Below are 19,388 nucleotides of genomic sequence, written 5' to 3'. Positions count from 1 at the left end.
GAGGGGAGAAACAGAGATAAAGGCCCTCCCTCTGCTGGTTCAATTCCCAAATGGCCATAGCAGCTGGAGCTGGTCCAATCTTCAGCCAAGAGTCAGGAGCTTTTTCTGGGTCTCCCATGTGGGGTGCAGCAGCACCAGTACTTGGGCCGTCTTCTACTGCTTTCCCAGGCTATAAGCAGAGAGCTGGATAGGAAAAGGAGCAGTCTGACATTAACGGGCACCTATATGGGATGCCGGCACTGCAGGTGGAGGCTTAGCCTACTACGCCACAGCACCAGCCCTGAGTCAAATATTTTTTTACACAGAATCCTAAAATGCCGGAAAGCTTTATATTGAAATTTTAGACTACACTAAATCCAAAATGCAAAAGATTAAAAAGTTCTGAGATAGGCTGTTATAAAATTCCATTTACGGACAAGAATTGCTTTAGCTAGCAAGTGCTGTTTCTAAAAAAAAAAAAAAAAATGTTGAGTACTAAATCTTACATAAATTGAGCAGCTTGTAGAAAGTTTTTGTATGGATTTTTGTGCCGTGTATTATTTTTTGGTCAGAAAAGATAGCTTAAGGAGAAAATATGCATTAGAACTTCTCTGAGGAAGAAAATAACCAAAAAAGAAAAAAAAAAAAGTCTGAAAAATTGCTAAGGCTGCAGAAAGCTTGACCTCCGAAACTGATAAGAAAGAACTCCATGATTGGAAATACTATGCCAAAGATTAAACCCTGAACTTTTTAGAAACTCCATAAATCTATGTCTCAGACCCTGGAGCATAAGGCATTTTGCTTGCATGTAGAAGTAGTCACCCTGATAGCAAGTACCAAACAGAAGGACGTCATCTTTAAGAGAGCTAATAGAATTCATTCCAACAAAATTGACAGTGTGAAGATTACTTTGACATTGCCAGAGGGAAAGTAGCAGCACTCAATATGAAGGTAAATAACAAAGATATTAGTTGTGGGTGGGCTGCTGAGAAAGACAGTAGACATAAATAAAATTGAATGGAGGAAAAATGAAAAGTTATCAATAGTTTATTTCATGTAACTCCCCTCATATGCAACTCTGCACAGAACAAATCATTTCTGTTAAAATTCCATGGAGACTAAAATTTTAATTCATGGATTTCTTTGACCTATGATTAGATGTATGAAAATAAAAATGTATTTCTAAATACTATGTAAAGTTGAGTATATTTAAAAGATAAATTTTTTGCTCTGTGTTTAAGTTTCATGAATATCAGATAGCATCTCTGTATCACCAGCTTTTCTAAATTTTCAAAAGCAATCACAGCATTGAAATATATTGGAAAAATTGGAATTTAATCATGGATAATATCCAATAATGTACTTAATGTAATTAAATATACATAATAGATTTTCCTATAACTTTTGTGATAAAGGATGTAAAACGTATAGTGTATATATGAATGTTTATAAACATATATATGTACATATAATATCTAAAATATAAGTTCCATGTTCATACTAGATAATAAGAGAAATTAAAACAAACAAAACTGCTCTCCCATTCTCTGCCAATTCTTGCCCTCAGATTACCAATAATCCTACAACCTTAGCAACTAAAGATCAAAATACTTTTCCTGTAATTACAGTCTTTATATATATGCATTTTTATATATATTTACTATTATATTTAGTTTTCATAATAACATATGATTTTAAAAGTCCCAAAAGCAAAATCAGTTGTTTTTTATCAAAAAACAGTTATAGATTAGCTGCAAATACATCCATATAATTATCTTCATTATTTTCACATCCCTAGTGTTATCTTCATTATTTTCACAATCAATATAAACAGCCAGTAACAATTCAACAAATTAATATGGTATATAATCTGAATTTGAGGTATAACATTACATATAAGATAGGTGAACGATAACACATAAGATGAAAGCTTTAGTTTATGTATTAGCTGTGAATGTTAACATCTTTGTGGATTGTTTAATAAAATATTATAAGTGAAATAAATATAGGCAGGGTTGCTAAGGATACCAGATAGCATTGCAGAAAGGTAAAGCAAAGCCCAGGCTGGGGGTTTTCAAGATAACTTACTGAAGGCAGTGATAAATCTTAAACATAAGAGTTATAGAAATGTAAAAGGGGAAAAGGCATTTCAGGAAAAAGGAAAAGTATGAATAAAGTCATGGAAATGTAAAGAACTGTAAGCAATTTGAGGATGTGTGGCATAATTTGTTTCTAGAGTGATGGGTAACAAATTACAAGGATTATTAGAATCAGGTCATGAAAGCCTACATTTAGGCATTATAATTTAGGCAACAAAAACAACTAAGAATTTTCTGCATAGTCATAGTATGAATTATATATTTTCACTGGAAAGATAAGTCAGAGACAACTAGATTGCATTAAAGTAATTCTAGAGAGAGATAAAGTCAGTAAAGTCTAGATATAGGCTAGGAAAGAAGGGCAGGTGGAAAATTTTCTCTTTGAGATAGATAGAGTCTTGGCAGGACTTTTTGATGGATTGCATACAAGGATGCAGTGAAGAAAGCAGAAAAATAATTTAAAATAAAATAATTTTAAACCTAAACATATTTTTTATCCTGTTGAATATTTAGATGCTTTTCATTGAGGAATAACATAAGCAACTATTTGTATCCTTTGGTGACTTGCTTTGTTAATCATCTTAGTCTGCCTATAGGTAAATGCAGCACGTAGGTATAGAAAGAGACCATGAGATGAGATTTTTACTTCCAAAAGTATTAATATTTAAGAATAGAGGGGAGTACTGCAGAAAGTTGTGATAGTTCATGATAGTTAAGTCATAAATATATGCAGGCAATTTGACAGCAGTGGGTGATAGATTATGAGAAGCTAAATATTCTCAGTCCAGAAGGTGACATTGTCTTCTGAAAGTGACTGAGGCGCTAAGACAAGGACAATGGAGGAGCATGGGAAAATGCGATAATGGACATCTAAAATTTACTTGGCGAACTTTACCAAATTGTAAGGATGCTTTTGCATATCTAAACTTAACATAAAGAATGGATGCTAAATATTGGCAGAAGCAAAATTACATTTCTTCCAAAGCTAGTTTTATGCTGTTGAAAGAAACTGTATTCCTAAGAGCTGAAAGATAACATGTATCTAAGAAAATTTTAATTTTAAAACCTAGATAAGAGAAAAATGCTGATGTGCTGATTATATGAGGATGACATCAAGACAGAATGAGAATCCCTATGCCAATCTTTGTCTCTCTCTCTCTTTCTCTCTCTCTCACACACACACACACACACACACTTCTACCCCATGAACAGGGATATCTTCATTTCTCCATTTTCTGAAGCTGTCAACTCTATATAATGTATTATTTTCTGAATGTAAGCTTTGTTTAACAGACTCATTAATAATCCTCTAAAGAATCCATTCCTTAAATTTCACAAGCAATTTTTTGAACTTCTCCATTGAAATGTAGAATTCCTTGCTCAGAGCTCAAAATAACTGTAGTACTTGCCTATTTTTACCAACAAGTCAGGCAACTAGATTTTAAGAATATCTTAACATTCAATTTAAGAGTGTTTTAAAGTACTCTAGGTTCTCAGATAATTATTCATTCTTACTCATTAATGATTATCAAAGCTTCCTCCTTAAAGACATTAAAAGATACCAGGGAAGATTTGAAATGAGCCAAGTGTCAAATATCCTGTTTTTCTACTAAAACTGATCTTGTTTTGTTTTGTTTCCAGTTCTTTTCTGATAACCACATTTTTTCTACTAGCTATGAAACTATCATCCTAGTGTTTTTCATTATGTGAAGCAAATAGTTTTTAAAAAAGTAAAAAAAGAGTATATACATAATTTTTCTTGTCTTTTGAAGCCAGTTAAACAGATAAATTCACTGTATCCCAGTATGCATGGAAGTATTCAATATTTTTCTTGAAAGACAATGTAGTAGCCGAGCATCCGGTACTATTAAAATCAGATCTGTGCAAAACCTCATAAGCCTTTAAAAAGAAATGTTTTCGCAAATATTGATAGCTAATAAATTTTATTAATCTCTTAAGGGATTTTGTTTGCTTGTTTAAATTAAAGCACCCTGTGGAGGCAATTTAACAGGATCTTCAGGCTTTATTCTTTCGCCAAATTTCCCTCATCCATATCCACATAGCAGGGACTGTGACTGGACCATCACCGTCAATGCAGACTATGTGATCTCCTTGGCATTTATCAGGTGAGTTCTTTAACATTTCTACCTTTTAAACAAATTGCTTTTGTTGGTTTGCTTTAGCCCTTGCTAACGTAAATAGGGCAATGTGGAAACAAAGATACATGGCATTTGTATTGCTTTTGATAATCTTACTACTAACACTTTGCAATTGCAAGTTCACAAGACCTTGAATAATAGTATAGTAGTTCTGAGGGTAGTGAACGATCATCTTCACTAGATCCCAGTATAGGAGAATTAGGTTAAAGGTCAAGTAGTTTATGGACTGTTATAAAGTTTGATCTCTTTATGTACTTTCTCCCTTCACCTATACTTACTATCACTAAGGTTCAATTTCTTCCCAAATTGTGCAGCCTCCAAAACCTTTTAAAATCATCTGAAAACCCAAATGTGCTACATCATCTTGGGCTTGGCAAGACACATATTTCTAACTATCATTTCTGCAAGTTTGATTAAGTCAAACTGGCAAAAAAGAATTTGATGGGTCATTTCTTTTAGGGTTTATCAGCACAGAACATGTCTCATGATAGAACTTTCCATGAGGGTGTTCCCATTTTTATAGATTTCCAAAGGTACATTGTGGGTTAGCTTGGAACTGAAGTAGAGTTGGAGTTTGTGGAGTAGGCTGTTGGGTTTGAGTTGTACCTCTGTCACTATGTTATCTGGGTAAATTATTTTCTTGAATGACCCAGTTTCCTCACATGAAGTCAGTAGCCAGTAGCTCAAAATCTTCCTTCTTTCCTTAAGATTTCAGTGGAGGTGTTAAGAAAAGTGATTCAAAGATTTCCTAAACAGAAATGTTCTAATCTTTACTAAAATAATGTAATCAGTATGTCCACCTAGGGTCACCCAACAATTCCTTCTCCCACCAATTTATTAAAGCTGTTCAGGATTATGGAAGATGTTAAGCTTAAATAATATTTTTAAAAATTTATTTATTTATTTGAAAAACAGAGTACAAAGTGAAGGAGAGGCAGAGAGAGAGGTCCTCCATCCGCTGGTTCACTTTCCAAATGGCCACAACTCCTGGAGCTGCAAGGATCCGAAGCCAGGATCCACGAGCTTTCTTCAGGTCTCCCACGTGGGTGCAGGAGCCCAAGAACTTGGGCCATCTTCTACTGCTTTCCCAGGCCATAGCAGAGAGTAGGATCAGAAGTGGAACAGCTGGGATTCGAACTGGTGCTCATATGGGATGCTGTTACTGCAGGAGACAGTTTAACCAGCTGCACCATGGTGTCAGCCCCTTAAATAAATAAATAATTTTATAACATGATGAAGATAGATTTTTAAAGAAAACATCATTTGAAGTCATGAAAGTTTAGAAAGTGTATAAATATAGAGAATTTCTATTTGTATGATTTATAGTGACGCATTGGTAATGGGCAATACAAAAGCAATAATTGTGATAATGTTAGTTATATGCCAGGACCCATGAGACAACTTCCTGAGGTAAAATACTGTTATTATTACCATTTCACACTTGAAGAATAACAGTGCAGTCAATAGAAATATTAAGATGTTTGATATAGAGCTTAGTTTACTTTTAAAATTATTTTAGCTAGTGACTTCAGTGTAGGGAAGTACATGACTTAAAATTTAATTTCTATCTCTTTCATTTATTTTGTGACCTTAGGGACACCATTGACTTTTCAAGGCCTTAACATATTCATCAGGAAAGTGAATCCTAATCTTTTTATATATCAGAGGATTATATTGCAAGTCAAGTTAATATTTATATAAGTGCCTTGTAAATAATAATGTACTATTACAGTTTAATCCTTCCAATTTTTGTGGAAAAATAATCATTGCAACTAAGATTCTAAAATGTACTGGAAAAAGATTTTTGCTTTATTTTCATTTTCAAAGTCAATATTTTAAGCTTTTTATTATGCAAAAAATTAAAATTTAAAAAATCCTATCGGTTTGTTTCTTTGTTTATTTACTTATTATTTGAAAGACAGAGGAGGTGAGAAGGAGAGGGAAAGAGAGAGAGAGAAAGTGACATCCATCTTCTAAGTGCACATTCACTCTCCAAATGGCTGCCACAGCCAGGACAGCACCAGGTTGAACCCAGGAGCCAGGAATTCCATCCAGGCTTCCCACAGAGGTGGCAGGAACTCAAGTAGTTGATCTCTCATCTGCTGCCTTCCAAGGTGCATATTACCAAGGAGATGAATTGGAATCAGCAGCCAGGATTCAAAAGAGCATTCCAAGTGCCTCTGTGCCACAATGCCTGTCCGCATTTCACTTTTATGTAGGATTTTAGCCTTCTGATTGTGATAAATACAATGATATCATTTCTAAAGCACTGGTTTCCAGTGATATTTCCAACAGTGAGATAGGCAAGGAAGTTATAATTATCATCAAATCTTAATGTTGAAAGAAATGAAACTCAGAAGCTTGTGTTTTGTCCCAGAAAAAGTAATAAAATCAGACCTAGCCTTCTAATTTTTGACATATTATTGCAACAAATACCAAAATTTAGGCAGCAGATCTGAAACATTTTAAGGTTAATGACTTTATTAGACTTGTGAAACTACTGAATAAATTAAAGCAAAATATAATAATATGATTGATCCCCAGTATTCTCATGTTAAAGCCAAAATGTGAATATCTGCATTATTTCAATTTCTTCATCACCATTTATGCACAAAAATATCTCATTCCCTAGTTCATCTATACATTAAGAATAAGAATTGTTGTGGAATTTTAAATACTGTTAAGTTATGTAGACTTAGAAATATTGTTTTTCACCTCACAATTTTAATCACTGCAAACATAATAAACCTGACAAAATAATTTTGTCAATGATGTTTAAAAAATGTCAGGCTTTACTGGTTTCATTTTATATTGTGAACTTGACTTTTTTGACCCATGCGAGTCTACCATTCCATTGTGTTTCTCTGCCATAGTATAAATTAAGAAGTAGAAACAGCAATTGATATCTCCTGTCTTTTTAATATGGGTTTCTAAGATCATTGTGAGGCAAATCTCATGCTTTTGAATGTTATGTAAACTTTATTATTCAAATTTTATAATATTTAAAATATTGTTTTGAATCATTTCCATGCTAAAGTTTCCTCTACCACATTACCTAATATGATGCTAAAATGGTCTGAAATGTTCTACATTAAGTTCTAAGAGAAAATGGATTTGCTTTCAGGAAAAAGAATACTTCATAAAATATGTAGTGTTTTATTTTTTATTTTTTAAAGATTTATTTATCTGACAGGCAGAGTTAAGGGGCAGGGGTATAAGGGAAGGAGATAGGAAGAGAGAGGGAGAGAATCTTCCATCTGCTCATTTACTCACCAAATGCTGTGATTCATGGCTGGGCCAGGCTGAAGCCAAGGCCCAGGAACTCTATCAAGGTCTTGTGTGGCTGGCAGGGGCCCAAGCACTTTGTCCATCTCCTGCTGCATTCCCAGGTACATTAGCAGGGAGCTGGATCAGAGTGGAGCAGCCAAGACTTTTACTGGTACTAATGTGGGATGCTGGAATTGCAGGCAATTGGTTTAGCCTGTGTGCCACAACACTGGCTCCATATTGAGTAATTTAAAGGAAAAGTTTGTATTTATACTTTTGTTTGAATCTGAAGTAGAGTTGAATTTTGAAGCAACAAAAATTCTCATAACATTTTAAGTTCAAGGCAAATACTATCGTTAATTTAAAAAGGAGATTGTATTTGCATGATGTAATATGTGTGATTTAATAAATAAATACCCTCTATACTTTACTGATAATATAAATTAATTTATTTAAAGATATATAGCTAAAAATGGGAGAAACAAGATTTGAACTTAACCTGTATAATCCTTCTTGATAAATTATCAATTTACAGCGATTTTAAAATATCATTTTTTTGTTCTTTTCCATTTCTGATTTGATATTCACATGCGGTGTGTTTTTGCCTAGCAAACTTTCGTATTAGTTTACTTTGATATGGTCTGTTAATTGAAAACAGTAAATAATTATGTGATTATTATAATTAATATCCTAGTAATAATCATGGTACTTCCTTCTCCTTGTTCCTTTTTTTTTAGTTTTAGTATAGAACCAAATTATGACTTCCTGTATATATATGATGGACCAGATAGTAATAGTCCACTGATTGGAAGCTTTCAAGACAGCAAGTTACCAGAGAGAATAGAAAGCAGTTCAAATACCATGCATTTGGCTTTTCGGAGTGATGGATCTGTTAGTTACACTGGATTTCATTTGGAATACAAAGGTAAATATGAATATTCAATTTTAGCATCATATACTTTTGTTCAGGGACTATGCTCTCAGATATAGAATAATTATGTTACAGAAAATGTTTTCAAATAATTAAATGTGTCAATATTCAGAGTAGGGAGAACAAAATATTTTCAGTAACACAATTATATACAATAGTAAAACATACATGAAAATGTCTACTATTCAGCTTGAACTATTTTAACATTGTGACATATTTGCTTCAGATCTCTTTACTCTTGTTTTAAGAAATTAAGTATTACATATGCAGTTGAAACTGCCTTTTGATTTGCCTTGATAACATAGTTTGTCACATTAGGGCCATCACAAAAAGGATAAATTCCACAACATGTGACAGCAGTTAAGGAAAATTATTTCAAGGAAAGGAAAAACTCACAGGTCTGCAAGATGCCACTGCTTAGCATTGTCCAATACCTCTGTCATCACTTGAAAATAAATGCTAGTGTCAAGAATCTGCTGGAGACAGTCATGGCAAAGATTTTCCAGGGCAAAGCAAGAAGATGGCTTTGTCAGTAGAAGATACACAGCCTGCCTGGTGTGGACAGTGAGGATTTGAAGTACCAGCTGCTTTTTGGGTTTACAAATATTTGTTGCTTGTTGACAAATGCTATAGCTATTCCATGTCAGAGCATATTAGAGAAATTTACACCTTGGAATTGTGGGTTTGGGAGCCAGTGGTCTTAAGGAGAGTTGAGCACTCTACCACTCTCTACATGAGAGTAACTTCTCCACCGTAAACAGGCTATCTAAGCAAAGGTTAAGGAGTATTTAAATTCATTTTAAGACATCCTTGCTCTCTATATGAACAAATTCTATGTGAATTTGGTGCTTATCTTTTCAGTGAATGTATGTTTATACATGCTGTTATAGATCATATGTGTACATACCCTTCATTCTATTGTAATGCAATTTTATATTCTATATGTATATTTTTTTTTGACAGGCAGAGTTAGGCAGTGAGAGAGAGATACAGAGAGAAAGGTCCTCCCTATGCTGGTTCACTTCCCAAATGGCTGCTACAGCCGGCACACTGCGCCAATCCAAAGCCAGGAGCCAGGTGCTTCTTCCTGGTCTCCCATGCGGGTGCAGGGCCCAAGCACTTGGGCCATCCTCCACTGTGTTCCTGGGCCACAGCAGAGAGCTGGACTGGAAGAGGAGCAACCAGGATAGAACTGGCACCACAACTGGGACTAGAACCCAGGGTGCTGGTGCTGCAGGCGGAGGATTAGCCTAGTGAGCCGCAGCACCGTCCTTATATTCTATATTTTTAGCATATACTTCCTTCTGACAGTTGTTTTTCCCTTTACATTGTTTTAGAGATGTTAAAGATTTGTAGTCTTCATTTATCAATTTCTTATGATTATCCATTATATGACTATATTAGAATTAATATATAAATTTTTCTACTGATAAACACCTGGGTTATTCTTATTTTTCACTACAGAAATGAGTTATGAGAAAATGAATATTCTCTGACATGTCTTCCTGAACATATCTGTGAGAAACTATTCAGGACTTCTATGTAACTAAATGAGAGAGGGATTTCTGGGTCAAAGTCTCTGAATCTGCAATATAACTCCATATTACCAAGTTATTCTCTGATTTTAATCTAGATATCAGGGGAGGTTAACAGTTTCAAATATTCCACTGTTCTTAAAAACCAGTATGTTTTCTGAAATTGTAACTTGTTAATCTTGAATTAAATATTTCTTTTCATTTTTATTTATGAGGCAGAGAGACAAAGATAGACTAGATACACGATAGATAGGCAGATAGATAGATGAATAAAGAACCCTATCTGTCATTTCAGTCCCCAAATACCTCCTACATCTGGAGTGCTGGGCCAGGGCTGAAGCCAGAAACCAGGAAATCAAGCCAGGTCTCCTACATGAGTGGCAGAAACCCTTAAGCCATCACTGCTACTTCTCAGGTCTGTCTCAGTGGGAAGCTGGAATCAGGAAGGCCGGGAATAGAATTCAAGTTTGCCCTACGGAATGTAGGCTTTTTAACCAGCATCTTAACCTAAAGGATAAAATGTCCAACCCTTTAAGTGTCATTATTATTATCCTTTCCCTAATTACATATAACTTGGGCATATTCTCCCTACTTTGCATATGTATATATTTTTAAGTCAATAATCATATCCATATACATTCTTTTACTATTAAAAATTTTATCTACTCATTTGACAGGCAACAGGAAGAGTGCCCATCCACTGGTTAACTTCCTAAATACTTGCAACAGTCAGGGTAGGACTAAGTTAGGAGTGGAGAACTCAGTAAGGGTCATCACCACTGCCTCCTAGAATCTGCATTAGCAGGAAGCTGAAGTCAAGAGGTGGAGCTAGGTATTGAACCCAGGCACTGCAATATGGTGTGCAATTGTCTTAACCAATGTCTACATCACTAGGCCAAAATGTCTTCCTTTATTTAAACTTTAGATTTAATTTTTGAGATATATTTTCAACTTTTATTTAATAAATATAAATTTCCAAAATACAACTTTAGTATTATAGCAGCTTTTCCCCCCAGAACCTCCCTCCCACCCGCAACCATCCCATCTCCCACTCTCTCTCCCTCTCCCATCCCATTCTTCATCAAGATTCATTTCAATTATCTTTATACAAGGAAGATCAACTTAGTATATACTAAGTAAAGATTTCAAAAGACTGCAATCACACAGACACACAAAGTAAAGAATACTGTTTAAGTAGTAGTTTTACCATTAATTCACATAGTACAATACATTAAGGACAGAGATCCTACATGGGGAGTAGGTGCACAGTGACTCCCGTTCTTGGTTTAACAATTGACGCTCTTATTTATGATGTTAGTAATCACCCTAGGCTCTTGTCATGAGCTGCCAAGGCTATGGAAGCCTCTTGATCTTACTTAGACAAGGCCATAGTTAAAGTGGAAGTTCTCTCCTCTCTTCAGAAAAAGGTACCTCCTTCTTTGATGGCCTATTCTTTCTGCTGGGATCTCACTCACAGAGATCTTTCATTTAGGTCATATTTCTTGGCACAGTGTCTTGGCTTTCCATGCCTGAGAAACTCTCATGGGCTTTTTAGCCAGATCTGAATGCCTTAAGGGCTGATTCTGAGGCCAGATTATCCCCCCACCCCAGTGGATGTGATTATGACTATACTGAGTTTATAATTATTTGGAGTAAAATGAAGTATTTATGATGTTTAATCTTATCTTTTAATATGTCATATTCCTCACTTATTTTTTCTTTCATGTCTTTCAGTAATGGCTTATAATGATCTTCATAAAAATTTTCTCATTTTATTCTTAAATATTTTGTACTTTGCATTGTTATTAAGTGTTATCTTTATTACTAGTTTTGCTTGTTATTTCTAGTAGTAAAACCACAGTAAATTTCTGTCACTTCTTCATATTTAGCAAACTTAAATCTCTGAATAGTTATCATAATTTTTCCGTAGCCTTTTTGGATTTTCTGTGTAAACACTGATGCATCTGTTTCTTTCTAACCTGTACAAAATTTCTTTTTCTTATTTATTTAAAGCTCTGGCTAGGGAATTAAGAACCATGTTAAAGAGAAACAGTGACAGCTATCATCCACGTGTCATTCCTGATTTTGAAATTAACATATCAAATGCTTAATTTTTAAGTATGATGGCTGTTATTGGTTGTGGATAGTGCTAGAGTTTTTTTTTTAACTTTTATTTTTCAAGAACATTTAAGTATTTTACAAAAGATAACATTTACTTCTATAAGTAAAGAATTTTTGGCATAACAAGACTAAGGGATTTGCCCAAAATCAAATGGCAGAACTGAACTTTGATCCAGAGCAGGCTCCGGAGTTCATAATCTGATCCAATATGTTATAGAACCTTAATACATTCCTCATCAATTATAGGAAATCCCCTTCCCATACCCCACTAACCCTTTACACAAATAATAAAATACAAGATCCCTAAGAGCAAAGATATTTTCAGTTTAGTCACACTATATTTTGAATGCCTAGAATAGTGCCCACACAGACTAAGAATTCAATAATTTTTAATTGATTAGTTTTGCAATGTTTAATGATTTTTATTTTTAAATCAATTTATAATTATAGTAATAGTAGTGTCTTCGAAATTTAAGAAATCTTGAAGATATATTCTTATCACACATTTTATAAGTGAGAACTTAGTTTAGGAATACCTACTTATATCAGCAAGTTGATAGGCTTATAAATATAACCAGTTTAAAAAGGAAAGATAGAAATGAAACTATTGATAAGTCTATAGAATTAGAGCCAGTTTTTACTGTGAGTTAGTATTTTCAGAGATCACCAGGATAAAAGATACAGCAAAAGTATCTCAAGGCCATGGCCAAGACAGATGGTACTAAAGGATTACAGCATATTTTCTCATAGAAACTAGCAACAACCTCACTCTCCTTCCTCCATGTAACATTCCAGGTAGCCAACACTAAATCAGTTGTAATTAGATTCTTGATGTAAAACCTATTTGCAACATCAGCTAAATGTGTATTCATTATTATTTCCCAGCTTGACAAGTTTATATGTCTCATTATTTCCAAAAATTTAAGATTTATGGCAGCATAAGAAAAGGACCATAAATGTGATTTTTAGATGATAATTATTTCATATGTACCTACTCTATTTTAGTTGTGATGGTTAGCCCTTCTCAAAAAAGAGACCCTCCCCATGAGTAGACACATTTTAAATGCAACAAAATATTATACTAACAACATGATAGTATTACTTTATTTTACACTGGTAAAATTGTGAAATGAATTGCATAAAGCTGCATAAATTATTATTAACACAAAAATTAAAGCAAAAAGTACATATAAGAGTTCAGGCAAAACAAAATACATAATCATTCTATCAAATGCATCATTTCCCTGCTCTCTCACCTCCTTTCTCTCCTCATTCCCTCAACATTTCCTACTTAATAATTATGGTTCATTACTCCTTCCCATACATGAGACCTTATGTTTATACTTCAACAGTATTTCTTTTCAGTGATACTCCTCAAATCCAAACTACTTAATTCTCTAGGCAAGTCTTCAAAACCTCCTGTCTTCAGGAAAATTCTGTTGCCTACTTCAGGATATCCATGGTCTATCTTTTCTAATAATTCACCCAATTTCCTATCTTTATTTCAATAAACTCTTCCTCTTTAAATATCCAGTTTCTTAAAACTAAAAATGTCGGGGGCGGCGCTGTGGCACAGTGGGTTATCGCCCTGGCCTGAAGTGCCGGCATCCCATATGGGCACCAGTTCAAGACTCGGCTGCTCCACTTCCAATCCAGCTCTCTGCTATGGCCTGAATAAGCAGTAGAAGATGGCCCAAGTTCTTGGGCCCCTGCACCCACATGGGAGACCCAGAAGAAGCTCCTAGCTCCTGGCTTCAGATTAGCACAGCTCCAGCCCTTATGACAAATTGGGGAGTGAACCATGATGGAAGACCTCTCTCTCTCTCTCTCTGCCTCTCCTCTTTCTGTGTAACTGACTTTCAAATAAATAAATAAATCTTAAAAAAAAAAAAAAAAACTTAAAAAGTAAAATGGCACTAAAAATTTTTGTAGTAATCACAGAAATCCAGACATAAATTTGTACCCCAAAAATGAACTGACAGATATAATTCATGACAGATATAATCCAAGCAGGGCCAAACCTTGAAGCCTGAAGCCTTGAACTCAGTTCATGTAAATGCCACGGACTGAACTACTTGAGTCATCGCCTGCTGTCTTCCAGGGTGCATGTTAGCAGGAAGTTGGAATCAAAGTGGAGACAGGACTCAAACCTAGGCTCTTTTTATTTTTAACTAGTAAAAATTAATTTAAGTTCTGACGTCCTATACCTTGATGTAGGAATGTCAATTTCAGTAAGGACAAAAATTGTAAAGTTTTCCATAAGATTTGAATTAAAAATTAAGACATAAACTTTATTATTTATGCTCAGTGCTATCTACTAATAGCTAAATCAGGGTAATTCAAAGATTTTATAAAAAATGGAATTGAAGTATGATTTTACTTCAGTGTAAAGATTTTGAATCTGAGTCATACATATTTCTATATATGAAAGTATCAATGCCTATATAAATGTATATATGTATCTACATATATGTATATAGTTAGAAGAAATAACTTATGGGGAAAACTAAATATTCAAATAATCTAAGTTAATCTAAGGTAAAATTACCATCTAACACATTTTATTCAAGGCTACAAAGAGACAAGGTAAGTTACTTAAGGTTCATCCAATACGCAAATCACTATTAAGTCAAATAAAATTAATATTTATAAAAATAATGCTTACAATTTGTCTGCCTCATAGTTTTGTTTAAAAACCGAAATCACCTTTTCAGCAACTGCCTAGAACATTATTTAATTATTCTCTAGTTATTTTCAAAATTTACTAAGTTAACTGAAATAGCATATATCAAAATAAACAAAGGCAGTGTTAACTGAAAGAAAGCTATTCACCACAGACTTAAAACAGTACAGAAATGTAATAATCAGATAAATGAATCATCTCTAATTGAGAGTATCAATACAAATTGATGCAGAGGCAATATTTTTAAGTTTGTCAACATTATTCCCTTTCCTCAAAATATATGATGTTTGTGTTATAGTTTCCCTGACCTGCATCAAAACTTCAGGGAAAACTTTAAAGAAGGGAAAGCAAACATTTCAAAAGATAGATCTTTTGAAACTAGATTTATCAAAGAGTTTAATCCTTCTATAAACCATAATTTCAGTCCTTCTTTTATTCTTCCAAGGACTGGTTCAATTTCAGGAAAGCTAGCCCTAAATGTTAGAGTACTAATTTGCTTAAAAAATTGTGATGTGTTTTCCTGCTTGTTTAAAGAAAGCCTCAATATGTGGTTTTATTTTTAAAAACAAACAAATCAACCCCTATGTCACTAAAGCTTCATGCTTAGTGACCAAATTTAGTAGTCACCCTGTATCTTCTTTCCCCTAGTAGTTAAATGAACTTAACTCAACGTAGGCCCTGGAATCACTTCTGCTTACATTAACATGGGAAGAGTGTACTTCAGTAGAGGGAAGATCTTTCAATAAAGAAATACAGGGCTGCATTGTGGCACAGTGGGTTAAGCTGCAGATTGCAGTGACAGCATTCCATATCAGAATGCCAGCTTCACCCTCTGCTACTCCTCTTCCAATCCAGCTTCATGCTAATATACTGGGAAGGCAGTAGAAGATGGCCCAAATACCTGGGCCCCTGCCACCCACGTGAGAGATCAGGATGCAGTTCCTGGCTATTATGGCCCTCCCTCCCTTTCCCTCTCCTTCTTCTTGTCTCTCTCTCTCTCTCTCTCCCTCTCTCTGTCTGTCTTTATGCCTTTTGAATAAACAACAAATAAGTTTTTTGTAAAAAAGGAAGTATTATAAGCAGTTCTGTTTCTGTTCTGTTCCAAAATGATACTATTAAGATAATAGTGCATGAATTCTAACTCATAATATATTGTAATAAATTCTAAAATTTTAGATTTGGCTCACTCATTTATTTATTTATAAGAGAAGGGGGGAGAGAAAGAGAATGACTATCTTCCATCACTATTTACTCCTCAAATGCCTGCAGTGACCAGGCAGGGCCAAACCATGAAGCCTGAAGCCTTGAACTCAGTTCATGTAAATGTCATGGACTGAACTACTTGAGTCATCGCCTGCTGTCTTCCAGGGTGCATGTTAGCAGGAAGTTGGAATCAAAGTGGAGACAGGACTCAAACCTAGGCTCTTTTTATTGGATAAGGGCATCACAAGCAGCATTTAACCACTAGGCAAAACACCCAACCCTGTGTTTGACTGGATTCACTAAATACTAATTTTAATGAGAATACCTATAAGGAATTTTATTCTCTTACTAATCAATATAATTTAGTAAAATGTCAGATATACTCAGGATTTCTTTGAACTTGTAGAACTCAAACAGAAAGGAGACTGTTGCTTTGTCTTTCAGCTTAGAGGAATAAACTTAGAGGAACAACTCCTGAAGGTTTTGTAGATAATATTATTTTAGATAACATATGTTATGTTTTAAGGTCATATTTTAAAATAATGTGTGCTACCATTTTACAGCAAAACTCCGAGAGTCCTGCTTTGATCCAGGCAATATAATGAATGGCACCAGACTGGGAATGGACTATAAATTAGGGTCAACGGTCACCTATTACTGTGATGCTGGTTATGTTCTCCAAGGTTATTCAACACTCACCTGTATCATGGGAGATGATGGAAGGCCTGGATGGAATAGAGCCCTGCCAAGTTGTCATGGTAAAAATAAATATTTTTTTGCTGAGTTTTTATTATTAGAATCAAGAAATGTTTGAATCTATTTCTATATTTAAAACAAAAATTAATCATTTAATGTATAATCTTTAAGTGTGGTACAGGCAATTCAGATTCTTTATCAAGGGTTTTTATATTGAATTTAAGAAAGAAATGGTTTTGAAAAAGCGTTTATATTCCCAGGTATCTAAAGCAATATGCCCATTACAGGTCTTAGCCTATAGTGAGAATCTTGACTAAAGTCAGAACTTGAGCAGAACATTTTGACTGATTGCTAGGCTTTAATTTAGAGTATATAAGTAGGAAGTAAGATACTAGAATAGTAAACAAGTCAGGATATACATAAGCAGATGAAGTAAAACTTCCTATTATAAGGTGTTTGACATTTATTCTGATTCAGGAAACCATTGATGGATTTTGAGTAAATACACGCTATAATCTGATGTTTTCTTTAAAGATCACTCTGTTGTGTTTATAAAATGCTGCAGGGAGAATAATTGATGGGTAGAAACTAGTTGAGAGAGAGGATAAAAGATAAGAAATGACTGATGCTGTCTAAATGAGGATAGAACTGTGCCATTAGATGAAATAAATCAATGCAATGCAATTAAGTAAAATAAATTAAGTAATGGATATTAAGGCAAATTGTAAAATGCCAAAATAGGACTTTTGCTTATTTTTAATATGAATATAAATACCCATTTGACCACAAATTCTCAGAACACAGTCATATTTTATTTTTTTCTTTAAATATTGATTTGGACTTACACAAAGAGAGCATAAGCTCCATGAAATAATGGACAGCATATTCTTGTTTAGCATTTAACACATTAATTTATACAAATAGGCCTTTGGTAAATATTTGCTAACTTGAACTGGACCATATAAATTTACAAAGGGTATCTGTTTTAGAAGATAGATGTTTATCATTATTTGGGATTAAGTGTACATTTCAAATCTAAGGAAAATGTTTTAAGGAGCTTAAGTTGGACACTGGGAGATTATATTTGTCAGAAGTAGATCCAAAATGATTGCATCCTGTAGAAAGTCCTGCTCAGTGATGAGAAACTGTGGTTTTATCTCATGAGAGTGTCACATATATTAAATGATAGCAGAACAGCATATCTGAACCTACAGTTAACTGTATGATTTTATAAAAAAAAAGTTTAGAAAATAATTTTTATTTTTCATACTTTGATAGATATCTTCAGAAACTCTTAATTTATTATTTACAGATTTATCAGAATAAAGTAGAAGTCACATATCTCTCTTATCCCACAATTTGACTCAATAGCAGGAAAGGTAACAGAACTCACAGAGTAACAGATTCCACATTTCCCCTTAAAATTCATTACTTGATTTATTTCATCTGCTTGTGTTGCATTGACCTATTTTTATCTACTGACACAGTTCTACCTTCATTCAGAGCACCAGCCTCTCTTGCCTCCTCTCCTCTCTCCCAAGTACTTTCTGTCCTTTTGTTCTCACTACAGTCTTTTCTGGACACAATGGTCTTTAAAGTATGCATCAAATTGTATCATGTATTTGTTCAAAATCTACCAATTCCTTCATAAATCAGAATAAATGCCAATGATCTCATAATAGGAAGTTCTGCCTCATCTACTTATATATACTGAGCTCTTTACTTTGCATTCTGAGTGACACAGACCTCCTTGATTTATCTTCAAAGAACTGATCACACTTCCACAACAAGGATTCTGCTTTTGCTGTTCTCTTAGCTTAGAATATTTTTTCCCCATCTTTCTTACTGATCAGTCCTTTCACTTACGTTGGATACCCAATCATTTGTTTCCTGAATAGAAAAAGCATTCCTATTTGCCCTGCCCTTGATTCCCCAGAGCACCCAGGATGAAATCACTATCCATATCTAAAATTGCAACCATATATCCTTGGAAGTGATTTTTCTGATTCTGTAAAACCCCAGGTACATATGGGGTCTCAGGGCTTTGAAAGGTAAATAAGTAAACATGAGACTACTGGGCACAGTACCAATATAATTGTCTTGACCTTTTCTACTTCTATAGCATACAGTGAAAATATCATTGATAGGCAGTTATAATATAAAACCCCAAGAATAAGCATATTTGGGATATTAAATAGCCACTAGCTTGCCAGTTACTCCAAAGTGCTAATATCATTTATTCATTCCTTTTTGGCAGGCATTCAAAAGTACATGCCTGGTCCTAGCACTAAGTATTAGGGATTAAAAATGTGAATTCAACATGGTCCTTGCCCTTGGAGAGTTTACAGTCTGTTGAGATATACACAGGTAAGGTCCATTGATAGCAATAAATACAGAGTACTGTGAACTCAACATGGAGGTACATCTGGTCTAATTATAAAGAGAGATCATGGAAAGCTTCCTGATCTGAACTGAATCTTAAAAGCATTAAGAAGTCTACCACAGTATGAAGGGATGGTGTGTTCGAATCCAAGATTCAACATATGTAAAGCTGTAGGAGCAAGAGTGGACAGGAAATACTGATAGAATTACAAGTAATTCAGCAAGGCAAAGGCATAGTGAAGACAAACAGGTTACCTGTATTAAAGATAGCTTTCAAAATATACATTTTATACTTTTACCATAACTCCATGAAGTAGGAACAAATAATATTTT

General features: G+C 34.2%; 1 protein-coding gene across 10 annotated transcripts in view; it reads left to right on the top strand.

Annotated features, from left to right (window-relative positions):
• CSMD3 (CUB and Sushi multiple domains 3) overlaps positions 1-19,388 on the top strand; it is a 1,302,111-nt gene that overhangs the window by 1,009,856 nt on the left and 272,867 nt on the right. For all 10 annotated transcript variants that reach the window (XM_051844773.2, XM_051844775.2, XM_051844772.2 and 7 more), the window contains 3 exons: positions 4,066-4,204; positions 8,242-8,429; positions 16,541-16,735. In XM_051844773.2, the coding sequence (XP_051700733.2) occupies positions 4,066-4,204; positions 8,242-8,429; positions 16,541-16,735 (522 nt within the window). The remainder of the gene's footprint in view (positions 1-4,065; positions 4,205-8,241; positions 8,430-16,540; positions 16,736-19,388) is intronic.

Source organism: Oryctolagus cuniculus, chromosome 6, assembly GCF_964237555.1.
Source record: "Oryctolagus cuniculus chromosome 6, mOryCun1.1, whole genome shotgun sequence".
Taxonomy (NCBI): domain Eukaryota; kingdom Metazoa; phylum Chordata; class Mammalia; order Lagomorpha; family Leporidae; genus Oryctolagus; species Oryctolagus cuniculus.
The sequence above is the reverse complement of the archived record's forward strand: the minus strand, read 5'-3'. Positions and strand labels throughout refer to the sequence as shown.